Source organism: Pygocentrus nattereri, chromosome 16, assembly GCF_015220715.1.
Source record: "Pygocentrus nattereri isolate fPygNat1 chromosome 16, fPygNat1.pri, whole genome shotgun sequence".
In the NCBI taxonomy this organism is placed as follows: Eukaryota; Metazoa; Chordata; class Actinopteri; order Characiformes; family Serrasalmidae; genus Pygocentrus; species Pygocentrus nattereri.
In genome coordinates, this window is record NC_051226.1 from 28,038,025 (window position 1) to 28,065,275 (window position 27,251).

The 27,251-nt window shown below is 42.1% G+C and overlaps 1 protein-coding gene across 1 annotated transcript in view; it reads right to left on the minus strand.

Moving 5' to 3' along the window:
- Positions 1-18,139: 18,139 nt before the first annotated feature.
- Positions 18,140-27,251, minus strand: part of msx2b (muscle segment homeobox 2b) — a 136,775-nt gene continuing 127,663 nt past the window's right edge. Inside the window, exons 3-6 of the mRNA XM_037545785.1 lie at positions 23,734-23,847; positions 22,602-22,681; positions 20,264-20,653; positions 18,140-19,438 (exon numbers count right to left, since the gene is read on the minus strand). Coding sequence (XP_037401682.1) covers positions 19,014-19,438; positions 20,264-20,534 — 696 coding nt within the window. The 5' untranslated portion in view covers positions 20,535-20,653; positions 22,602-22,681; positions 23,734-23,847 and the 3' untranslated portion in view covers positions 18,140-19,013. The remainder of the gene's footprint in view (positions 19,439-20,263; positions 20,654-22,601; positions 22,682-23,733; positions 23,848-27,251) is intronic.

The following is a 27,251-nucleotide window of genomic DNA, read 5'->3' on the forward strand; positions in this document are numbered from 1 at the left end:
AACTGTTGGAGGCCCCTGTTTGGAATGATTTCAACCCCCACTGCTGCCACCACCACCCCACCCAGCTTTTCTCATGTCCTGGGGGAGGTAGGGGATATGGAGTCTGAGTGGACCCTGTTTGAAACCTCCATTGTGGAAGATGTCAGGCACAACTGTGGCCAAAAGCTTGTGGGTGCCTGACGGGGCGGTAACCCAAGAACCCCCTGGTGGACACCAGTGGTGAGGGAGGCCGTCAAGCTGAAGAAAAAGGCCTGTAGGGACTGCATGGCCTGAAGGACTCCCGACTCAGCAGAGAGGTACCGACAGGTGATAAAGGTGACAGCCGCAACGGTGGCAGGACCAGCTTTTCACCCTCTCGCGGATTGTTGATGGGGCATGAGAGTTTGCCAACCCAGTCTACATGTGTTTTGTGGATTTGGAGAAGGCTTACGACCAGGTTCCCCGAGATATCTTGTGGGAGGTCCTAGGGGAGTATGGGACTCTGGGCTACTACTACTCTACTACTCTGGGCCATTCGATCTCTGTACTCCCAGAGTACAGAGCTGTGTTCGTATGCTCAGCATTAAGTCAGACCCTTTCTGTATTAGCGTTGGGCCCCGGCAGGGTTGTGCCCTGTCTCCACTCCTGTTGGTGATATTCATGGACAGTGTGTCAAGGCGTAGCCAAGGTCAGGAGGGCATTATGTGTGGAGGCCAGAGGGTGGCGTCTCTGCTGTTTACAGACAATGTTGTTCTTTTGGCTGAATCACATGGTTGCCTCCAGCGCTCACTGGAGCAGTTTGCAGCTGAGTGTGAAGCGGTTGGTATGTGGATCAGCACCTCCAAATCTGAGTCCATGGTCTTAGCCTGGAAAAGGATGGCATGCCCACTCCAGGCAAGGGGAAAGGACTTGCCCCAGGTGGAGGAGTTTAAGTATCTTGGGGTCTTGTTCACGATTGTTGGGAAGAGGGATCGAGAGATCGGCCACAGGCTGGGACAGGCGGCAGCAGTAATGCAGTCACTGTACCAGACTAGAGTGGTGAAGAGGGAGCTGAGCCATAAGGCAAAGCTCTCTGTTTACCGGTCGGTCTACATTCCGACCCTCACCTATGGTCATGAGCTGTGGGTAATGACCTAAAGAACGAGATCGCGAATACAAACGGTGGAAATGAGCTTTCTTCGCAGGGTGGCGGGCTATACACTATTTGACAGGGTGAGGAGCTCGGCCATCCGGAAGGAGCTTGGAGTAGAGCCGCTACTCTTCCGCATTGAGAGGAGCCAGCTGAGGTAGTTCAGGCATCTGATTCGGATGCTCCCTGGATGTGTACCAGGCACGGCCTACCGGGATAAGGCCCTGGAGGGATTACATCTCCAAGTTGGCCTGGGAGCAGCTTGGAGTCCCTAGGAATGAGCTGGAGGAAGTTACAGGGGACAAGGTCATCTGGGATTCTCTGCTCTCCCAACTGCTACCGCGACCCTATCTGAATTAAGCGGTCAACGACGATGATAATGATGTGTGCTGTACACAGACTAAATAGATCTCACATAAAAAAAAAAAACTTGTTATAGATGTAGTGTTGTGCTATAATATTCAGATTATCATTCAGATTATCAAAAAAAATGTGGCTACCACTTTAAAATAAGACCATCTTTATAAAGGTTGCATGAATGGTTTAACATTAGTTTATTACTGGTTTCTAATTAGGTCATAAACACCTAAAAAAATTAATAAACAGTTATAACACTAACAAGAAGATAAAAAGTGACCTGTTATAATTATATAGGAATTTATATATATAGGAACCCCTTTATGAAGGTGGTCTTATTCTAAAGTGGTAACCATAATTGGTACCGCACTTGGACTGTCAGCTACTTAGAAATGATTTGCAAAAATACATTTACTCTTCAAGCTCACATTACTGATAATATTACATCATCAGAGACTTTTGTTTTGGCTCTGCTCTCTCTCTCTCTCTCTCTCTCTCTCTCTCTCTCTCTCTCTCTTTCTCTGTCTCTCTCTCTCTCATTATGTTTGTCTTTAACAGGATGAGAGGCTATTTAGCTGTTTAACTGTCAAATAAACTAAACATACATTTCTGATTGTATGTGAAGTGATTAGTACGATTACCAGAGAAATGTATCACAGTAAAGAAGATCAAAAACAAATAATTGCTACTGTTAATAATGATTGCTATTGATTGGTAATTTCTATATTTTTACTCTTAATGAAGTAATATTTATAATAATGTAAAGAGCCTCATGTCTCTATTACATTCCTTTGTGAGTCTTGGTTCCTCCCAAGGTTTCTTCCTATTTATTAACTATTTATTCATTCTTACTTGAGCAGTTTACTTTATTAATACTTTTGCTTGTACTCAAGTAAAATGTAACAGTACTTTTACTTAGGTAAGGATTTTCAGTACTCTTGGTGGGAATTGGGGTGGGAGTTGCATGACTTAAGTTTTACTTGTTGGTGAGTCCTTCAAAAAAGTAACTGACTACTCAACAGGTCATCATTACCACATTAATGAACTATTAGAGTGAATCAGGGACCAGCACACATTCATGAAGTCCCATTTTTTAAATGTTATTCCTGAATTATGTTTGAAACCACATATAGCAAATAAAGGAGATCCTCCTCTGTCCTCCTGTGCTTGCCAACCAGTACTCCAAGTTTGTTTTGGTTGCACTGCCCACAGCGTTTGAGGATAAGCGAAGCTTTATGGGAAAAATGCCATCGCTGTTCCCAATTCATTTATGACAGTCACTCACAGATAAATTGTGCCCAAGGGCAAGTGTCAGGTTTTGGAAGAGGCCACATGGTACATGATTTTGCCAAGAGAACCTGCCAAGAGAACTGGATTCGGTCTTGGTAATGTCCCTTAAGGCTACTGTGTTCCCATGACAGAATCTAGTATGGAAATGGTTCCCCAAATGCTCCAAGCCCTGAAGAAGCTCATCCAGAGTCTGGTGGCTTAAACTGTCCTTAACAAAAACCTGTGCATCATCACCAGCAATAACAGAAAAATGCCAGTGTGCTCTTCTTTTGTTCAGGGGTTTAAAACAGTCACCTTGAAGAGCTGGCTCCTCTCCCTTAACCACTTCTAGCTGTGAAGATGAAATGAGATTTTGAGAGTGACATTTTAGTTGAGATTTGGAGCTGAAACCTGATGTTTAGTTGCTAGTCAGATGCAGTAAATGGTGTTCAGTCTCTGAGACAGAATGAAATAGCACAGCAAGTGTTTCTACTGAAATTTGAAGCTTCTTGACCATCTGCTAAGTGAATGAAGACAAGGTAAAAAGATCAAGGTTCTGTTGTCTGAAGAATGAGGTTGTCTAACAAACGCAGAGTGTACAAGAATAGATATCGAATTGAGAAGGCACGTGTGGCATTGCTTTCAGTCTGTTGCCAAGCCTTGCCTGTTCTACATGAGTTCAGTTTAGTAAGATAAAATGATACTTTTTGTTTTATATTGGTTATATTATTTCATAACATTCTTATTAACCCTCCTAGTACCATATGCTATTGTAACGGGGAACGAGGAGGCGGACACACGTGCTGAGATAAGCGAGATTTATTAAGGGCAAATCCAAACTCGGGGTCGAGACAGTCCAGGGTTATAGAGCCAACACGGATAGACTAGGGGGCAGACATGACAAACCAGAATACAACAGACCAAACACTGCAGATAACACCAACAACAACAGAGACAAAGATCAGCACAAAGACCATCAACCACAAGGGGCAAACACAGGGCTTAAATACACATGGAAAACGAGGGACAGGTGGAAAACAGGTGGAGCCAATCAGGGGCGGAGTCACGAAATGAGGGGGCTAAACCAAAACAAACACATGGGCTAAACCAAAACATGGACAGGACTGGGAGGGGCCAATTGTGACAGCTATACATGCCCTAAAATACCTTGCCATAAATATAACTTGAAATGCATTTTTCAGGAAATATTTCAGGGGAGATTTGATGTAAGATAATCCACTTGCCTACTAAAAAATATTTAAGCCCCAAATTAAAAAAATAAAAAAATTAAAAAAAATAAATTAAAAAAGTCCCAAAACAAATGTATTTTAATTACATGTAATTTTCCATTCAATTTAAATGCATAAATTCAATGTAAAAAATGTATTATTAATGTTTCACGTTCAATAAACCTGAATGAGTTAAATAACATTTAAATTAGAAGTGCTGTTAGAATTTATGCAATTCTTTAACATTTCTGTATTTCTAAAGAGCTAGACATGAAATAGTGCATTGTAGAGAACTTTTTTTTTATGCTGATGGTGGTAGGAACCAGAGTCTACAATGTAAAGAAAGTGATTTCATTTATCTAATGTCCAGTGAACCAACACATGTAATTTTTCTACCTCTTCTTCTTCTTCTTCTTCTTCTGCTTCTGGCTGCTCCCTTTAGGGTCGCCACAGCGGATCATCTGCCTCCATCTTGCCCTATCCATTGCCTCCTCTACTTTCACACCAACCATCTCCATGTCCACCTTCACTACATCCATAAACCTTCTCTGAGGTCTACCTCTTCTCCTTCTACCCGGCAGCTCCATCTCCAATTCTTTGACCAATATATCCACTATTCCTCCTCAACACATGTCCAAACCATCTCAATCTGGCCTCTCTGGCTTTATCTCCAAACTGCTCCACCTTCACTGTCCCTCTGATCTGCTCATTTCTAATCTTGTCCATCCTTGTCACTCCCAACGAAAATGTCAGCATCTTCATCTCCACCAGCTCCAGCTCAGCCTCCTGTCTTTTAGACAGAGCCACAGTCTCCAAACCATACATCATAGCAGGACGCACTACTGTCTTGTAAACCTTCCCTTTCACTCTTGCTGCTATCCTTCTGTCACACATCAGCCCTGACACCCGTCTCCACCCACTCCATCCTGCCTGCACCCTCTTCCTCACCTCTTTTTTGCACTGTCCTTTGCTCTGGATGGTTGACCCAAGATATTTGAAGTCATCCACCCTTATGACCTCTACTCCTTGCATCTTCACCTTTCCACCTGCCTCCCTCTCATTCACACACATGTATTCCATCTTGTCTCTACTGACCTTCATTCCTCTCCTCTCCAGTGCAAACCTCCACCTCTCCAGATTCTCTTCCACCCGCTCTCTATTCTCACCACAGATTAAAATGTCATCTGCAAACATCATGGTCCATGGAGCCTCCTGCCTGACCTCATCTGTCAACCTGTCCAACTTGTGTAAACAAGAAGGAGCTCAAAGCTGATCCCTGATGTAACCCTACCTTCACCTTGAAACCATTTGTCATTCCAACTGCACACCTCACCACTGTCTCACTATCCTCATACATGTCCTGCACCACCCGAACATACTTTTCAGCTACACCTGACTTCCTCATACAGTACCACAGTTCCTGTCTTGGCACCCTATCATATGCCTTCTCTAGATCCACAAGGACACAATGTAGCTCCTTCTGACCTTCTCTGTACTTCTCTACCAACACTCTCAATGAAAAAATTGCATTTGTGCTACTCTTTCTGGGCATGAAACCAAACTGCTGCTCACTGATCTGAACCTCTCGCCTTGCCTTGCTTCAACAACTCTTTCCCATACCTTCATAGTGTGGCTCATCAACTTTATACCTCTGTAGTAACTGCAGCTCTGCACATCACCCTTGTTCTTAAAAATGGGGACCAATACACTGGTTCTCCACTCATCAGGCATCCTCTCACTCTCCAGGATTTTGTTAAACAACCTGGTTAAAAAGTCCACTGCCTTCTCTCCTAAACATCTCCATACCTCCACAGGTATGTCATCTGGACCAACTGCCTTTCCATTCTTCATCCTTTTTAAAGCTGCCCTCACTTCCACCTTACTAATTCTCTGCACTTCCTGATCCACTACCCCCCCCCCCCATTGTCCTCCTCTCTCTCTCGTTTTCCTCATTCATTAGTTCTTCAAAGTACTCCTTCCATCTACTCATCACTCTCTGTTCACTCACTAGTACATTTCCCTCTCTATCCTTTAGCAGCACAACCTGCTGTACATACTTTCCAGCTCTATCTCTCTGTTTAGCCAAACGATACAAGTCCTTTACTCCTTCTTTACTGTCCAGCCTCTCATACAGCTCATCATAGGCCTGAGCCTTTGCCTTTGCCACCATTATTTTTGCTATGCATCTAGCCTTCTTCTGAATACTCTCCTGGACTTCCTCATTCCACCACCAACTTTCCTTGTCTTCTTTCCTCTGACCAGACGAAACACCCAACACATTCTTGCCAGTTTCTCTCACCACCTTAGCTGTAGTTTCCCAGTCCTCAGGTAGCTCCTCACTTCCCCCAAGGGCCTGTTGCAATTTTTCCCTGAACTGCCTGCAACCATCCTCCTCCTTCAGCTTCCACCATCTAATCTTTGGCTCTGTCTTCACTCTCTTCCTCTTCTTTGTTTCTAATCTCATTCTACAGACAACCACCCTATGCTGCCTTGCTACACTTTCCCCTGGTACCACTTTACAATCTCCAGTCTTCTTTAGGTGGCATCTCCTGCTAAGGATATAATCCACCTGTGTGCACCTCCCTCCACTCTTGTATGTCACCCTGTGTTCTTCCCTCTTCTGAAAATACGTGTTCACCACAGCCATTTCCATTTTCTTTGCAAAATCTACAACCATCTGACCTTCCGCATTTCTGTCTTTCACACCATACATACCCAGCACCTCTTCATCCCCTCTGTTCCCTTCACCAACATGTCCAATCACCAATCACCAATCTCTCCTCTCTAGGGACACCATCTACCACTTCATCCATCTTACTCCAAAATTCCTCTTTCTCCTCTAACTGACAACCAATCTGTGGTGCATATGAACTGACCACATTCAAAATTACACCATCAACCTCCAACTTCAGGCTCATGATCCTGTCTGACACTCTCTTTACATCCAGAACACTTTTCACAAGCTGCTCCTTTAGGATTATCCCTACTCCATTTCTCTTCCTTTCTACACCATGATAGAACAGTTTGAGTCCACCTCCAATGTTCCTGGCCTTGTTTCCTTTCCATCTGGTCTCCTGGACACACAGAATATCTACCTTCCTTCTCTCCATCATGTCTGCAAGCTCTCTGCTTTTATCAGTCATTGTCCCTATGTTCAGAATCCCTACTCTAACCTCCACACTCCTGCCTTTCCTTCTCTCTCGCTGCCTTCTAACCCACCTTCCTCCTCTCCTCTTTGAAGGTCTTCGACCTACAGTAGTCCAATTTCCACTGGCACCCTGCTGGTCAACAGCACTGGAGGCGGTCGTTGTCAACCCGGGCCTCAACCAATCCCGTATGGCAATCATATCTGTGATCCGCATGATAGTTTTGGCACAAGTATTATGCCGGATGCCCTTCCTGACGCAACCCTCATCATTTATCCGGGCTTGTGACTGGCACCAGAAGTACACAAAGTACACCCCTAATGCCTGGTTTAATTTTTCCACCACTTCTGTGTTTTAAAAATATGTTTTAGGACAAAAGATTAGCTTAACATTATATACAATGCCTGAGACCTCAGCCAATATATTCCTGACTACCTTTATAAAGCAAGGTAACTTTTAGAAGCATTTAAAACTTCCCATCACCTCTGTGCATTTCACATCACATCAAATAATAAAAAATTACTTTCTTTGCATCTTAACAATTTAATTATGGAGAAATTTTGAAAAAGCAGCCTCAACAACTCCATTACTTCCATTACATCTCTGCTAATTTAGTCTCATGGTTTCATTGCACCACTAAAGAAGCAACATTTAGACACCAAAGATGTCTTGGCTGATGGACTACATTTGTATATGAATGGATGTGAATGGTATCCTTGATGTTTGCTGGACTGAAAGTGCTGCTACACAGTCTTCCATGCACCTCCAACAGCTGGCTATCGCGTCACCTCTGTTTATCTGCATGTAAGGCATTAATCAGTTTGACAACAATGAACGAGGTGTCACAGCACATGACAGCTCATTAGGTCAAATGTGGCTGGAGCATTTCAGCTTGTTGTATCTCATATAGATATGATGATTTGCATTTAAGAACAGGCACCAGAAATCTGTCTAAATTTTCAAAGCCGTCCAAGAAGCGTCCTCATCTGGGGTGTGTGTAATGGATATGACTACAAGCTGGTCTAGCTTCAGGGCCTTGCCATTGAAAATTTATTACTCATTCATGTTTTTGCTGTTCAAGAAAAAGGGGGAAAAGTCTGATAAACAGCTGGAGTTTCTTATATTACAAGAAGTTTCAATTTTGTTGACATTCTGCCATCTACTGGTGAAACAAGTGCACATGCATTTTGTTTCTGCTGACAACTCTAAAATATGACATCTGTTGCAAAAGCCTGTCTTCATTTCCAAGTGTCTTTGTGTATGTTTGGCATGTAGAATCTAAGTAAAGAGCATATGGACCATCACTGAAAGCTTTTTTAAGCCAAAACATTGTCAGGCCTAATTGAGAAACTGCCGGATTAGTGTGCTTTTTTCCTTTCCTTTCCAAATTACACCCATTAATTAGAACCGCCTAAATGCCACCATGAGTGCTGATGCAGTAGTTCATTCGTAGTTCAAGATTTGATAGAATTCACTGACAAAGTCCATTATTTCTTGGCAAAAACTACATTGGCCCGAGGTGAGTGCAAGCTTAATGGCTTTGCTTTAAAGTGAACTCCATTCACTACAGCTGTAGACTGAAGCCAAGTGGCCTGAAATAAATTCATTCCTGCCAGAACTATACTAAAAAAAACAAATTAGCTCTTTCTATAAGAACATGTCGGACTTGGAGAGATTTTACATCTGTGGTCCATCAGGCATGCCAAATGACATTTTGTACTATTAGTCACATGCATACGCGTAATACATCTAAGGTCCATCACATGCCGTTCCTGACTGTGACTCTTCAAACAAGTGATTACACAATGCAAAGTAAATTTGCATGACATAAAAACATCTAACCTTTGGCTCAACTGTTGCAGGTCAGCCATGGCAGTGGCCCTCATCATCATTTGCACACAAAATACAGAACCTAATATAGTCTCTGCTGCCTCATGCCAATGAGATGTGAAAAGTATGCTATTAGGCAAGTGACAGTTATTCACAAGACTGTTTGACCCATCTGCAATTACAGTACAGTTCCTAGACTACCTTTAATTTATTTAACTTCCAGTTAAAATGGTCACTAAGCACAAACACAAAATGTGTTTAACTATCAACTTCTAAATACAAGGTAAAATGATCAGTATATGGTGTTATTAGAGCTTCCATTCTTTACAAGAGACTTGCTTTCAGTTTTTCAAAGAAATCTGCAAGGATATTTTTCCACATCTCCAAAGTTCAATCTTAGAAGTTGGCTACAGTTTTTGCTACTGACAGTTCAATTACTCCCAAGCACACTTAGTAATGTTGAAGTCTGGACTCTGGGACGGTCAGTCTGGTATTCAGAGAACATCAGCAGGTCTGCTTTGTTTGATTTGCAAATGTTCTTTTTTTGTCTATTTTCTTTTCTCAGTAACAGCTTCTTGACAGCTACTCATCCTTTCAGACTCATACTGTCTTCTCACAGTTGAAGGATGGACAGAAACAGTGTTTTTTCAGATTTGAAGCAATGGTCTCTCTCAAAAATGAAAGCTTTGAGTACTGTTTATCTGATGGTGACAGTTTAGGTGGTCTACCAGGTCTTGCAAGGTCATTAGGAGTGACACTTCTTCTTTATGTCTTATAGTAATATATTTTTGGAAAGTTTTTTCCTTTAACTTTCCCCTTCCTTGCAAAAGTGGAATATCTTATAATACTATCCGATCTCCTCAGAAATATCTCCTGAAAAATGAATACATGGAAATTAAATTGAAAAGAATAGGTCACTTCTATCAGAAACACTTTTTATGCTCTTCATCAATAATTCTTCAGGCCTGCTATAAGATTGCACTGTGGAAGAACTTTCTGGCTCAGTGGTGGTGACTGGAACAAGGGGCTGTGGTGTTTGAGATATAAATATAGCCATTTTATTTACTATGCAAAATGAATATAAAATTGAGTTTTTATATGTAATTGTAATGATGGTAAAATAGTGATAAATGCTACTAAACAAAACAAAAAAATGCTTTCTTTGGGGACAATTTTGCCTTAAAATGCCCTACATGTACCTCTCCACCATGAATATAAGGATACACCCTGGACATGCTGCCAGCCCATCGCAGGGTGCCCAGATAAACAGCTTGACATATTTTCTCAAATGAAGTGTGTTTCACAGCAGAAATAACAAATAAATGGTTTACCTTAATATAGACTACATACTTTTTTTTAATTGAAACACAATGTATCTGTTAAAATGAACAGACACCCATGTATTTCTTTCCATATGGGTGCTCTCTCACCATGCCACTGCTTCTTATGTGGGCTCCACTGCCACGTCCCACTGCTACCCCATCATCCCCTCCCTGTGAGAGACGGTGGCAGCTGCATTGATTTGAAGTGCTCTAGGCAGCTAGCAGAAACGCAAGCGGCAGTAGTTCACACGCTGCCTGAGGATGAGGCGACAGAAGACTGGCTGCCTTTGGCTCTGACAGCCTTCCATCTTCATAGTCCTCTCCCTCTAATTCGTAGGGTCATGTGAATTTTCAGACCGAGCCAATAGCCATGTTTTGATGCATGATTTACCATCTTCATGAAATATATCTCATTCGCCACAGCACATTACCGAGGGTGAATTTCTAAGACTGAAGTAGTGGGGTTAGCTAGCCTACTGTTACTAATTCAGCTACCGCACATGTGTTATTGCATTCAAAATCACATACAGTATCTCACAAAAGTGAGTACACCCTTTACATTTCTGCAAATATTTTATTATATCTTTTCATGGGGCAACACTATAGAAACGAAACTTGATATAAATTAAAGTAGTCACTGTACAGCTTGTATAGCAGTATAGATTTACTGTCCTCTGAAAATAACTCAACACACAGCCATTAATGTCTAAATATAAGATAAGATAGATTTTTATTATGCCACTGAGGGAAATTTGCATTGTTACAGCAGAATAAACAGTAAGCAGATAAAGAGCAGTACGTACACAAAGATGTGCATCAAACAAAATACAAAATATAAGATATACTATAGAAATAAATAAATAAATAAATAAGGTGTCTGTTAGCAGAAAAATCTAAAAAATAAAAATAGAATTAAGAAACTATACAAATTTACAGTTTACATATGCAGTTGTATGGATATTGCACATTTCTGAGCAGGTAATGACTGGATATTGCACAGAAATTGTAGATATTGCACAGCAATGATTATAGATAATGCACGGAATTTGCGCATGTATTGCACTTGTACCATTCTATCAGCAGCAGATATTGCACATTAATTAGAGGTAGGATAAGATATAGGTTTATGTGGTGTGTTCGTAATAGAGTGCACTATGATAGTGAGGTGTGAATCCAGAGTGTGTTTATGACGGAGAGTGTCTGAGTCTCTGCTTGGGGAGGTTCTGATTGTAGAGCCAAACAACCGTGGGGAGAAAGGAGCTGCGGTATCTCTTTTCCGCATCGCAGGTGGAGAAGCCTGTCACTGAAGGAGCTGCCCAGTGCTGCAACTGCCTCCTGTAGTGGGTGAGAGGGGTTGTCCATTATGGATGCAAGCTTGGCCAACATCCTCCTCTCTGCCACCTCCCCCACTGGGTTCAGCGCACAGCCCAGGACAGATTTAGCCTTCCTGATAAGCTTGTCCAGTTTCTTCCTGTCTGCTGCGGTGATGCCACCTCCCCAGCAGACAATGCCATAGAAGATGGCTGATGCCACCACAAAGTCATAAAAAGAGTGGAGAAGTCCACACTGTATTCCAAAGGACCAGAGCCTCCTCAGCAGGTGGAGTCTGCTCTGGCCTTTCTTATACAGGGCGTGTGTGCTGTCAGACCAGTCCAGTTTGTTGTTTAGAAGAACACCCAGGTACTTGTAGGTTTTGACAATCTCAATGTCCCTGTGAAGTGGGTGAGGAGAACTTAGTCCTGCAGAAATCCACCACCAGCTCTTTGGTTTTAGCTGTGTTGATCTGGAGGCAGTTCTGCTGGCACGAGTCCACAAAATTCCTTTTAACTTCTCTGTATTCCCTTTCATCGTCGTCTGAGATGTAGCCAACAATGGCAGAGTCATCGGAGAATTTCTGGAGGTGACAGGTTGAGGTGTTGTGGGTGAAGTCCGCAGTGTAGAGGGTGAAGAGGAATGGGGCAAGGACTGTTCCCTGTGGGGCCCCCATGCTGCAGAGTAGTGTTTCTGATACACAGTCCTTAAGTCGCACATACTGCAATCTGTTTGTGAGGTAGTCCGTAGTCCATGTGATGAGATGGTGATCCACCCCTGCTCTCTCCATCTTGCTCCCTAGTAGAGTGGGCTTGATTGTGTTGAAATCACTTGATAGATCAAAGAACATGATTCTAACAGTGCTTCCCACCTTTTCAAGATGAGCAAGGGATCTGTGGAGTAGGTAAGTTATTGCATCCTCCACTCCAATGCCTGGCTGGTAGGCAAATTGCAGAGGATCCCTAGCTGGTCCCATCAGTGGACGAAGATGGGCAAAAACAAGTCTTTCCAGAGCCTTCATCAGATGCGAGGTCAGTGCCACTGGTCTGTAGCCATTCAGATCACTGGGGTGTGCAGTTTTTGGGATAGGTACTACACAGGATGTCTTCCAGAGTACTGGCACTCTCTCCTGTTTCAGGCTTAGTTTGAAAATGTCCTTTACTATCCCACAGAGTTGGTCTGCGCAGTGCCTCAGGATCCCAGGACTAATGTTGTCTGGACCTGCTGCCTTCCTCACCTTCATCTTCCTCAGATCCCCCCTCACTTGTTCTCTGGTTAGGGGTAGAGGAACACAGTGCTGAATGCTGGGAGCTGAAAGCAGGGGTGTAAGCTGGGCTGAGGGAGGGTCAGCTACCAGATCAAATCTGTTGAAGAAGAAATTGAGGTTATTTGTCCATTGCAGGTATATATCTGGCAACACAAGTGAGTACACCTCACAGTGAACATGTCCAAATTGTGCCCAATTGTGTCACTGTCATATCCAGAGTTTGGCTTAAAAAATTAGACACGAGTGCTGCCAGCATTGCTGCAGAGGTTGAAGAAGAGGAAGATCAGCCTGTCAGCGCTCAGACCATATGCTGCACAATACATCAGCTCGTCTGCTCAGCCGTCGTCCCAGAAGAAAGCCTACGCACAAGAAAGACTGCAACCTGTTTACTGAAGACAGGCAGTCTAAGAACATGAATTACTGGAACCATGTTCTGTGGTCTGACGAGACCAAAATAACTGATTTGGTTCAGATGGTGTCCAGCATGTGGTGGCGCCCTGGTGAGGAGTACCAATACAACTGTCTCTTGCCTACAGTCAAGCATGGTGGTGGTAGCACCATGGTCTGGAGCTGCATGAGTGCTACCAGTACTGGGGAGCTGTGGTTCATTGAGGGAAACATGAATTCCAACATGTACTGTGACATTCTGTGGTGTGGCCTAATATTAATAAGCATACCTGACCTACATTTCACAGCCCAATTTGTTTGCTGAAATGTATTCTGTTTATTTCTGGCTAATTCACATCTGCCAACCAAAAAGCTTGCTTTTTGCTGTCTCACTCTTCCCTGAGAGTCTGACCAAATGGGCTCCAAGTTATCCAATCCATGCATTGTCTGCATTTGTATACTACTAACTTGCGACTGTAATGAATCCCTATTTGTGCTTTGGATCTCTATAAGTCCTTATTGTAAAATTCCAAAGTGATTTTGCAGGCACTTCAATCTCTCTCATAATACGCTCATAATTTCTAGCGATCACTGGAGTACTAAATTAGCAGGATGTACACTAATGTGCAATGCTTCGTTACTATACAATGGAGAGAAGAATAGGCGTCATACATCAATATCTTCCTAATCTGTTTCTGACAAAGGTCCTAAGAAAAAGTATGTCAGATTCATGACATGTTCTTCGACACAGCCTTTGTGCTGGTTCTAGATACTGTGATTAGGCTTATTAGAATGGGTTTGAATTAAGGGAGCTACTTTTTTTTTTTTGAATATGGGCCGGTACTGACCTGAAATTTCTTCTTTAAAAAGTGCTAAGCTTTAAAATGAGCTTTTGAATCAAAGCATTTAGCTTAAGATGAGCGTCTAAAAATAAGTCTACCATGCTCAAACTGCTCAGACACTACTAAACCCAGATAGATTTAATACAGGACTGGATCGAATTCATTCTCTTTTTTTCTGCTCAGCATCTAGAGAGCCATCTCTAGTTTAAATATACACAAAATGTAACACTTTTTGGTTCGAGAGCAAATTTTCCAGACCACATGTTCCTTTAAGCGGGTCATCAGGGTAATGAAGCTGAGCGACAGAAACAGAGAATCAATAAGCTTAGCTAAGACACAAACTGTCCTCTATTAGTTTTCCACCATGCTAACCCTGGCTTTTTGGTGACTAGGTTTATTTTCTATACCTCGGCTAAAGCTGTCTTCGTTGTGTTCACATTACAAAGGATAGAAGAGGGGGAAAGGAGATTAAAAATACATTGAAACTGAGCACTGAACTGGAAGAATGCCTCTAAAACTCATTATTGTGTATAAATGAATAAAAGGCTTTTGCCCTTGTGTCTCTCACACCTGAATACACAACACTTTTACTGCTGCCACCTCCGTTCCTGAGCTGAAATGTCATAGCTGGCAGGTAAGGGCGATGAATAAAAGATCATGTCTAAGTGTTCTGAAGCACCTGCTGATTTCCATTTCTGATTAAGCCTGTGCTCAGTGTACCAAGTTATTGCTGAACAGAATTTACCAGAAAACAAGCATAAAGCATAAACCTGCCATGACTGCTTTGTAATTTTTCTTCCAGCCAGCCAGAAGAGGGCAAAAGATGCCCACAGATTACCTGTGAAGGTATAGAAAGCATTGTAAATGTAAGTAGGCCTCTTGCTGCATTGTAGTTGATTAGTTATCAGTATAGTTGGCTTTGTCCTTAAAAGCCTTCTTCTATTATGGTGTCCAGAAACTGCATCAATTCCAAATAAGGCCAAGCAGGGACATCCTGCTATCCTGCAACTGACCACTAGAGGTCCTCTCCCTGGGCTCTTTGTGGGGCCTGTGCAATGATCAAGGTATTTCACAAGTGCCTGCATGCCATTACAATTGGTCATATAAAGGTTTGGCTTTGTCCTTCAAAGCTTTCTTCTATTATGGTATCCAGAAACTGCATCAATTCCAAATGAGGCCAAGCAGGGACATCCTGCTGTCCTGCAACTGACCACCCTTTGTGGGGCCTGTGCAATGATCCAGGTAGTTCACAAAAGCCTGCATGCCATTACAATTGGTCATGTAAAGGTAAATTTGACCTAGATTTATAGAGATGTAGGTATTTATTATACATTTGGATTTGTTTAAATTGTATTTATAACCTGATTTGCGAATAAAGATGCTTGCTTATTATGATGGCTGTCTAAATATATCTAAATTACTATAATCTATGTCTAAGATTATTATTTAAACAGTGCTATGCAAAAGTTTTAGGCACCTGAGAAAATTATAATTTAGAAACTATTTGATTGGGCAGTAAGCATTTAGAAATATATAAACACTAAAATTACAATAAATACAAATAGCATTAATAAAGTAAGTATTTTGATTTTGTGTGTCATTGTGTTTATTTAACCATTTCCAAACCTTACCTCAAAAGTGCCTGGTATTATTTGTAGCTACCATCCAGTACCTGCTTTGGGTTATCAATACTTCTCTTCATGTTAAATACTGTCTCATGTTAAATCGAGTGTGCTGGTAAAGGATGGGTAGAATTTAACAAATCAATGTGATGGCTGGGGGCACAGAGGAGAAATCTGGAACCAGACGGCATACTGTTTTTTTTTTAACTACGTCACTTTACATTTATTGAAATCACATATGGTGTTTTTACAAGTACAAACACACTTACTGCTGGGAAAAATGGTTTAAAGCAATGTGTTTAGGTGCCTAAGACTTTTGCACAGTACTGTATTTTTCTGATGATGTAAGTCTTAATTATCTCGTCTAAATTGTAGAACTGCTAACAACTACATGAAAAACACTGGCCATGGGTGACTGAATTGTCAGCTCCTGAACAGAAATCTGCAGCAGTGGTGATAAGTGGGTGTTATTCTATGTGTGACCAGCAGAGGATGTAAATGACATGAAGTAGAAACTTGTGAAAAAGACAGTTTACCATTATCGTAAAATGTTAAGGTTATGTATCAAATGTCAATGAAGCACTGTATTCAAACATAAATAATAATTCCACCAATGTTTGATATGTAAGAGTGCATCGATGTGCAATGGCTCATTGTAGAGAAACTTACCAACTCAGGTTTCTTTACAGTGGTGGTGATAGGAACAAGGACTCCAACGCAAACATTCACAGTGAACCTACACAAGTCTTCTGAGATCTTTTATGTGATGTTGATGACGGTAAAATAGTGGTCATTTTTTTTGGTACGATTCCCCCAATAGGTCCCTGTAAGCTACCTCTCTATCATATAAATATATTTAATCAATTAAGATTTAGACTCAGACTTATCACAAAATCACAATTTCTCTGACATCAGGCACCGTGTTCTCAATCATTCCATGCAATAACCTCTTGTGAGGGAGCTTTTAGTTTGACATTAAACTCAAAGACATCAGACATTCTGTTCCTATCACCACCACTGTGAACAATTCTGACTCGGCTCTGAATGACTCTGTTTACATATTAAGGATTTTATATAAAAATTTTGAAAAATCTGTAAAAGTCAATACATTCTCATTTTTCAAAACATCTGCACAATTTAATTGTTTAGATGTAAACAAAGTCATTCAGAATGGTTTGATGTGAAACAGTCCGTTCTAGAGAAAATGACAGACACAGAATTGCTCACAGTGGTGGTGATAGGAAGTACCAGATGTTTGAAGTGCCCTTTAAAAGCTCCCACACAGAAACAGATAACATGAAAAGGTTATGAGTCCCGAGACACTGATTTATGATAGTTTTGAGATAAGCATTTGGCCTAAAATGTATTTCTTTTAAACACATTCATGGTGGGGAGGTCTGTGCAAAACATTTTAAGGAGAAGTAGTACTACTGATTTACCACTTTTTACCATTATCAACATACTATACTCAGCAAATATGTGTAGGTTCACTTATCATTTTAGACAATAAATAAAATGGATATATTTGTGGTGTATACATTGGGACCCCTGGTTCCTATCACCACCACTGTCACAAGAGTCTGTCATTTTCTCTGCAATGAACCATTTCACACCCAGCAACTCCAAATCACTTTGTTTCACTTCTCAATGATCCACTTAATACCTACATTTTTGCCTCATCTCTTGGATTTCATTATTCCAGACATGAATGCTCTTACATAATACAGCTGCATACAATTTGAGCCTGATAGACTGACGGAAGCTAAACAAAAACACGGCCTGTGTATCAGGAATTTACACCTTCCCTATAAATAAAGCACCAACTGCGTCAAACACACCTCACTAGCAAGCTGTGCTAACCTGGCACTATAAAAAGCCGTCCTTATGAGCAGCCTGGCAGAACCTGCACTTCATTAGGCTGATGGCTCTAACGCGTTTGAGGCGCTTGCTCGGCAGTCTTGTTTTGATTAGAAGGAAACTCGTAAATAGAGCGCAGCCCGTAAACGATTTCCTCATTACATCAAAGTCACGCGGAAGTTGTAAGTGGTGCCACACTGACCACTTATGAGGGCACCACCTTTACAGAGCTGCAGCTTGATGAACGAGGCCGAACGAGGCGGGAAAGAAGCAAGAGTAATAAACTGTGAGCGTCCAACTTCCTCAAGAGACTGTTTGAAGTGCTAAGTGCTCGACTAATAGTGTTGAATAATGTACACCACCACTCCGAAACCAAAGCCAAAGCCACATAATGTGGTTGGAGCACACAGCAGACCAAGAGCTTGTTCAAACAATCAGCTGGACCGTAAATAGCTTGACATTACTAGAGTATGTAGAGATCTGTGTCGTATTTAAGAGCTGGGCTCTGTCTCGACAAGCTAGGGTTATAGATTATGAAGGGCAAAGTGAGCTATATTTCTAGCATGACAAAGTAAATCACAGACAACCTCTCTTGAGTGAAATAAGAAATTTGTTTAACTATGTTGTAACAAACAATAAGTAATAGGTTTATTCTCCATTCATAAAAGAAAAATACCCTTGAGAATTTGTTTTACATATTATTTGTACAAAGTGACCCCTTTCAAAGGGATCTGAGGAAATATATGCATAGGCAAAGCAGGATACAAAAATAGAACTTCCACATTTCAGCCACAAAGTCGTGTCTCTGGACATTTGGCTTTCAACAGCGAGTGGGGAGCAAAACTGGTAGGAGTCTGGAGGGAAAATAAGTTAATGTTTTACAGTCTAGCACAAAGGGGCTAGATTATATTTGAAAAAAACATAATGTGACAATTATCCTGCCATTTTTGCATGCTGAGGTATAATAAAATTCTAAGAAAATCATCTGTTAGTACCACGAAATGAACGAGAATGAAGGTCAATTCCAATTAAGCGTGATTTCGTCTGAGCATTTTTTTATCCAGCAGACGTACATCAACACTTGCTGCAATGGAATTTCTCTGAACCAATAAGTCAATATTGTGCACAAAGAAATAATTAGTATTACAATATATTACATTAGGGCGAATAAGAAGGGCATAGTGTGCCACACATTCACTCTCACATACGTACATATATACACAAAACTAGACAATGGATGCATTCATCGTCAAAATAATGACATTAATCTCTGCATCACTGGTGGATGAAAGGAATATCAGGAATATCCATATCAGGCACTCTGAGGTTTGTGCATAAACATTTGTTTAGCATCACACACTATTTTTGCTATTTCTGGCTGCATCCATGCAGGTAAACACTGTCTTTCCACACATACTGTCTTTCCATTCACTTTATTTCCAAAGTCCAGTCCACGCCGAACCCTCTCACGCCAGGTGATACATGCCGTAGGCCAGTGGCGTCCCATACAGCCCGACGGGAGGGACGGACAGCAGAGGCCTCTGGTAAGGGTATGAGGGTCCGTAGAGCGACACAGCTGAATGGAACTGCGAACCGAGGGGGAGGGGCAGGGGGAAGCCTGGAAGCAGCGCCGGTTTAGTGGCCAGCTTCAGCTTCTCCAGCTCGGCTTCCTGCAGCCGCTTGGCCTTGGCCCGCCGGTTCTGGAACCAGATCTTGACCTGTGTCTCTGTGAGAGTGAGGGAGTTGGAGAATTCAGCGCGCTCAGCGATGGACAAGTACTGCTTCTGCCGGAACTTGCGCTCCAAAGCCAGGAGCTGCGAGGTGGTGAAGGGGGTGCGCGGCTTGCGGTTAGTCTTGTGCTTGCGGAGGGCACAGGGTGGACTCACGTGGCCTGCAGAAAACATGACACAAATACGTTATGTCACTTTGGCAAAATGCAAAACATGTAACTGAGAACAATGAGCGCACCACGCTTCTCATTTCTGTGCGCATACAACTCACAACTGTTGTAGGATATCCTAGGATATATATCACACACACACACACACACACACACACACACACATATATATATATATACATATATATATATATATATATATATACACACACATACTTAATTTAAAAAAGTAATAATAATAATCTTTAAATGTAAGTACATCCTGAAGGTTTGTTTTATCCTTTACACTTCCCGAAGAAGGTAAATCGTCTATATATATATACACGGCACTGGATTTAGAGATGTACAGCTGGTCAAAACTAGGTTAAAATATAATTTCCCAAAAGACACTGTAGATCACTTCAAATCACATTTTGAGGTTTCAGAACTACTTAAAAAGGTTAAGTGTGAATTTCAGGTCATGTCATGGGAGCATTTTTAGAACCACTTGCAGATGTTTACGTCAACATTTAGTGTCAACCTACACACAAGCAGTCAGCTGTGACAGATACGTGTAAAAATGACAAAAAAATGACTTAATTACTTGGCCTGTTGCTTGTGAACTACTTGGCGTTTTTATTCTGCTTTTAATGGAGCCCATTGACATAGTTCTCTTTGTTACACACAATAATCCCTTAGTCGAACTTCTCACAGATTTTACTGCGTGCCTAGACCCTCTTTTCTCCGACTGACACATTCATTTACAAATAAAACCACCCAAAAGTCCGCAGAATGACAGGCCGCTCTGAAGCCATAAATGATGCAGTATCCACTTACGTGACTGAGAGAATCTGGAGTTCATAACCCAAGCCGCGCAGTCCTCCGGCTCTGGGGATTCCGACTTCACCGGCGAAGTCTGGATAAAGTGCTTTCGACTTTCTTCCGGACTGCAAGTGTCCTCGCTTCGGTACGACGTCAGCTGAGCTTTCGCAGTCGCCCAAGACACTTCTCCGGGACTCTGGCGGCCCTCCTTGGCGCTTTTGTCGCTGGCCATGAGCGACTCCACGCTGAAAGGATGACTCGTCACTGCAAGTTTGCGCTCCTCCATCGTCCTGCTGCGGGCCTAACCCGTCCGTCCGTCCTCTTCAGCGCCGCAGCTCTCTCTCCCTCTCTCTTTCTCTTTTCCGGTCTCTCTAGAACTCCCGGTGATGGACGGCCCCTCTTTAACTAAACCAGAAGAGTTCCCCGCCTTCAAAGTCAGCCTGACTCTTACTGCAAGTAACAGGTAGCCTCCGACCCTCTACTGCCCTCAAGCATCGAGCCGTCACGCCAAAATCTCTCGGCCAATAGGAATGCGGCCAAATTTGCCGCCGCGCTCGCCTCCGTTCCCTTACTTATGATTGGTTCGCGAATGTTCGCAATTAGACCAGTGGAGTTAAAATGACGAGGCCCGTTTGGCGGAGTGACGCTAAAGTTATGGGCATAATCGGCTGCACTCCACTGTACTGCAGTTACCGTGACTGACTGACTTCACATCTGAGTTTTGTCCAAAATCGCAACAGTGCGTCAAAATAATACACTTCCATTAGCAGCGCCATAGTTAGCATAGCATTACTCTCAGGCTATCCTGACCGTGGAAAAAGACTAAAAACACAGCACTGCACCACAGTCTTTCCCCCCAAGTCAGAAAACCCGTGACTACATTTCTGACTGCAAATAATGGAAGTCATTCTGTGTTTACATCATACAGAGCAGGTTCAAGGGGAACAGCATCCATTTAAAAAAAAAAAAATCTGCATAAGTAAATGGTGAAGATGTAGGCCTAAACAATGCGTGGTTTGATATGAAAGGCTCTGTTCTAGAGAAACTCAGAGAATCAGAAATGTTCCCAACTGTGATGACAGGAAGCCGATGTGGCCGTTCTTTTGACCAGGCATTTAGATTTCACAGAAATGATTAGAAATACGCTGTTGGATGCCTGAGAGATTGAGAGTGATCACTTTGAGGTAACAGTTTTGACTTGAAACGTGCTTTTAAAATCGATTCATGACAGAGAGGGACATGCAGGGTGAATCATTCTGAATAGTAAATAAAATGGCTATATTTGTGTATCACCCATCACCGCCTCTGTTAGGATATCTGAGTAATTACATTTCTCTACAGTGCACCATTTCACTTCAAACCACTCTCAATGAACTTGTTTACATCTCAGTGACTGAATTAAGCACAATTATCAAGCAGCCCAGTCCACTAACAGAGATCAAAAATACTACTCCAAACTTCAGTGCTTCACGTCAGGTTTTTCTCCGTGACTACAAATCACAGCATATGCTTTGTTTTGTTTGTACAGTGCCACCACTGATCCAACATCATCATATAGATACAGTTGTCTAGTGATAGTAAGTCAAAGCAACTGGTCTTTGTGGATTTTGCCACTGGTTTTGTGTTGAAATTAGTTTAGTCAGCACCCGACAGACTCGTAATGAAGACTACAGAGCAACTGCTTGTTCATAACTGGTGAAATCCAGCATTTTCTTGCCTTAGAAGAAGCATTTGTTCCCTGCATGACTAACTTGCTGTTGAACAGTGCTTCAGGCTGTTTGCTCTTTAGGCCCATAAAAAACATACTTCCAAACAAAAGAGATATTTACTATCTGAGAGAAAGAAAACATGTCTATGATTAAATGTATGCTTCTCTCTTAACCTGTAAACTCTTATGCCATCACGTTCGGCAGTAAATGTAATTAAGGCACTTAAGAGAGACTAATTGCTTTTGGTCCTGTGCCGGGGAGGGGAATTTGTTTGTAACCGTAACGCTTAGTGTATCTGGATAATCACACTTGAAATAAACTTCAGTCTTCTTCTCTTTGTAATGAATAGCTAGAAAGAGCAATCAGCTGCCTGTTGGACTGGTCCGTGTGTGTGTGCGTTTGCGTGAGTGTGTGTGAGCCAAAGCTGCAGGGTGAGATTCTATGAGGCTGCTGTTCCCAAGAGCCTCAGCGTTTATTAAGCAGGGTGATTTCACAGACAATCTGAGGTTTGCGAAGGCGCCAGTGAGCGGGGAGATGAAAGGAGCCTCTCCTCAGGGGAGAAACTGTGGCAGTTTGGCGGCTCCACTCAGGAGGAGTCGCCTCCCCGCACGCACGCACGCACACACATACACATACATGCTCACCCGTCACGCCCCTTGCCCTCAGGCACCTTGTCGAGCACAATTGAGCTTCTTCCGTAGATCCGCTGAGAGTGCCTGCCCAACTGGAGTGAGAGATACGAGGCATTTACAGTTGAGGGGCCACGGGAGTCGATGGAAGACGTATGAGAAGGGAGAGGAGAGAACAGAAGTGATAGACGCAGAGCAAGGGAAAGACTGAGATTACCGGAGCCCCTTGAGGACGAGCCTCTATGAAATTGACCAACACATCCTCCTCCTTTGCCTAATCTCCTTGGCCTCGATAAAAGAAAGGAAACAATTTGGCCACAGATTGGGAGGAAACGTCGAAAGAGAGAGATGCTCACTTTTTTGTCCGTATGTTTGGACACACCTCAAGCGTTGTAATTATGGGCTCAGCTTTGAAGTGGTGGAATGCTGGACTGTGTAATAACTCAAGTTTCTTCCATCATGCACTGTTTACACATCCATTTAGCCAACTTTACAATCTCAGCAAACCCACCAAACCAAATACAACAGCTGGTTATATTTCATGCTTTCATGCTCTTTATCTTCTCAATGTGATTCACTATTAACTAAAATAGCTACAGGGACCGCCTAATCGTGCTCATCGCTCATCCCGTGACTGATCTGACATTTTAAGGAAAGATGAAACTGTAAGCAGAGCCAAAGTTGCTTTTGGCATCCAGTAAAAGGGTTAAAGGTGAAAATGATCAAGCAAAAATTGCTCAAATCTTCAAAATAAGGAAAAGGGGGAGGGGGGGGGCATGCAGGCAAGGCCAAAATAATCCCCATGCAAAGCAGGGAAACTTGGATAATAGCATTATTGTCTTTGCAGACAAAAAACACAACCAATAGGAGGTCACAGACATTGTCACGCTGATTACACTGAATGAAAAGGCTTGGCAAGGGTGACAACAACTGTCATCGCTTAGTTTTTATAAGCGCAGTATTAGGCTTCCGGAGACTTCTCTTATGAGCAAGCATTTGCTGTAATGAGAGAAAATTACTACTCACTAAAGGAGGATGGCGCCAGCTTCAATTAGCTCAAAGGAGGAGGCCTATTACTTAGAGGCAAAGAAATTATTGTGTAATGCAAAAAATGACAGACTTAACACTTGACAATGGGGGAACTGACCTGTTTTGTGAGTCAACTCCGTCGTTCATGCTAATCATCGCTGACTGCGATGACAGTAGGTAGGGCAAAGGCTCTATTAGTGGTAGCGTCACTTCAAAAGCTTTCTGGAAGTACCTGTGTGAGGGGTTACATAAAGCACGTTTTCACCAAGAAGTTCATAAAGTAAACCTACTATAACGCAGAGGCCTTTTATGAGATGCACTCCAACAACAAACTTTGCTGAATGTTAACATGCTAAATCAATGCACACAATTAGAAACAAGTTCTGTTTGCCAAGAACAGCCAGCAAACAACCTCGCAACAATTCTGCTAAATGTCACGACTAACCAAAGTCCCATCAAAATCTCATTGCCAAACCTCAAACAGAATGCTAGACCTTAGCAGGGGCACCTAACCGGGCCTCTTCCCGGGTCTGGGTCCTCTTATTAAAGCCCTGGAGATGTGCCACTCTATAATCATGGATCACCGCCATGCCAGACCTCTTCCACTGATGAAGCCATTAGGCCTCATGACTCATCAACCTTCATGACTGGAGTTTCCATGTAAACGCCCATGAGTAAACCAAGGGGCCCTTTTACCGACCTCTCATTTTTCACAGACAATGACCACGCTATGCACGGAAGCCTCGATTTATGACGAGGCTTTACTACCTTGAGACAGGCTTTTAATTCGGGTGGAGGCACCAACGAGCTGTAATTGTTCTTTAAACGCAGGGAAAGGTATAGGTGTCATTTGCTGTCAAAGCAAAAGCAAGCTGCAATTTTCCTCTGTGGTTATGAGGACATGACACAGCCACAAATGTACAATTATCTATTGTGTATCCACTCTTAATTCCACAGCAGGCAATTAAAGTTAACCCTCAGAAGTCACAGTGATGTTACCAATTGAAACAAGTAGGAGATTCTAAACTTCTAAAATCAGTACCATGTTTGTGTTTGTAAGTATAAGAGGAGATTTGATGATCTGAGGTGAAAGGTGAAAGAAATTCAGAAGTGCAGACTTGAAGTGGTCAATGGATCAACAATAAATAAGGCTTTTCAAAATTATCATTAAAAAATCGAATTAAAAATTATATGATATGCATTTGTGAAAATCTATTCAGTGTATTAATATTTGTTTCATAGCTTTTATAATGGTACAAATCTGGCACATCTTTTCATTCAGTAAAACTATTGGATTTTAAAACTTTTTCCCACTACTGAAATAGTGTATAAACTAGTCTTTCTACCTGCACCCATATAAACCTGTGTCATTGTACTCAAGTTTTTAAACACATTTTTGCAAATACATTTGCAATATTATAATGCAATTAGTTCAAGTTCATGATATGCCTGGGGTCCCACCACTTGACCTGGTAAACTGAAGCCTAACTGACTCATAACTGACAATTATAAAATATTACTGACCTTCGCACTGCATCATGAAGGTCACTTTGGGTCTTGTTTATGGTGCAATGCTCTGCCCGTCCTTTCTTAAAAAACTGTCCGACTAAAAGTCCTTTGTTGTCGGTTGTACCACGACATTTGATGAAATCTGAATTCATGGACAAAAGTTTTTCTCGAATACATTTGAAGATGCTTTATTTTTCAACATGTTATGATTTCAAACATAAAAAATAATGCCAAAATATATTAACGTGCAATTGTACATGACCTATTTACTTTTTTAAATAAATAATTGGATGGTTGCACCACCTAACATTTTGGGAGGCATAATTGCTTAATAACATTATACATGCCTTGTATTTATTAATTGTATGGTATTAAATTACTTTTGGGAAGCATAAATTCTAAAAATTATTTTTATTTTAATGCAATGCATTTACAAAAAGGAGAATGTCATATATGTCATGTGTTAGGACACAATGCAAATCATGTCCACAACAGATTGCAAATCAAAAATATAAATGTAAATGTAATTCATTGCGTAACTCAGAGTAAATGGAATATACAGTTGAACAGTACGGCAAACGGAAAGTAATAACACACATTCTCAGGGTTAAAGATCTGATGGCTTTGAACATGACTTGCCATAAAACAAATGCAGTTAATTGTGATGCAAAACAATAACAATAGCAACAGCTGAGATTGCAAATCTAGGCTCCAGACTAAAGAGACCCAAAACACTGAACCGAGTGCATCCGAGTCACCCGACACCCGGTCAGCGGGCGTCCCCTTCATTAATGCGATCCTTCCTGCCCCTACGGCCCCGGGCAGACGCTTGCCTCTGACCCCTCCACGTTTAATGAGGGAGAGACGCCAGGCACAGTGGGGCTAGCCTGAGTGGGTGGAACCCCCCAGCCTTCTCCCCTCCACCCTACAAGGAAAGGCCTCTCACAGAGAGAAGACTGCCACAGAGGGCCTATTGGGAGCCCTCCACCCACAAGTTCAAATGTCAGCGCCCCGGCATGCGCCCTCAGAGAAAACGACAGAAGAAAGAAAGAGGAAAAAAGACCTCGTCTGGATTGCTGGTGTTTCTCTAATTGATTAGCAGGCGCGGTTCCCTGCCTTTTTTGATGGACACAAGAACTTAACAAGTGGTGGCTATGCATTGTAACTTTTCATTCTCAAATTTATTGTCTCTTAAAAGAAATAAGGTTTTTACAGAAAGAGGAGCAAGCATGTGTGTTTTGAGAAGCACCATTGCTGCTGTGCCAAGTGCATCAATGTGCTTGAGGTCAGAAATCCAGCGGTAGCTAGTTTACCCTGATGCTCTGGAACTTGTAAAGTGGGAACAATATCACTTGTGACAGGTTATGTTAGGCGTATTTTCAGTGGCTTGTGCTGTGGATGGTGGGCATTATTGCCGTTCCATGTATAAGTGAGTGGTGACAGCTTGTCGTGTTAGTGCGGGGAGCCACAGTGGGACAGTCAGGTTGATTTCATTAAGGTGATGGGACACACGTGTCCCCGGTTTTCATCTGCTGCCGGCCCCCTGCTACTCAGGCCCTTTCAAGTTCCGCTGTCTCCTGATCTGAAGATAATTGTTCACTGTAATACTAGTCAGGAAATGAGTTGATCAACTCCAGATGGAAATCCAAAGGGAGCGGGAGTGAAAGAAAGAAAGGGAGTGAGAGACAGAGAGAGCCAGAGAGAGAGAGAGAGAGAAAGAACTATGAAGCTTCAGACACAGCTCACCTGAAGAATTAATAGCAATGCTCTTGCTGAGAACTTGCTGAAACATCACTTGGCTTAGCTCATTGTTCAAGAAGTGGTCCTGTTCGGTTACAACAGTCAAATACGGTGCACCCTGCCAAGTCAGCAAATGACTTCTCTCCTTTACACTCTTAAGAATAAAAGTGGGAAACAAAACTTTTGGGAAAGTTGCTTTAAAAGAACCTCTATTGGTTTCCTGAATAACTCTTTCTGTGGATAGAGCTGTAAGCAAAAATGTGAACAGCCTCAGTGAAATTACATGTTACATCATACTGGGAAAATTACATTGGGCGAAACATATATTATATATATAAAACCATAAAATATACCATGAGTTTTGCAAAAGCCGCATTCTATGTTTTT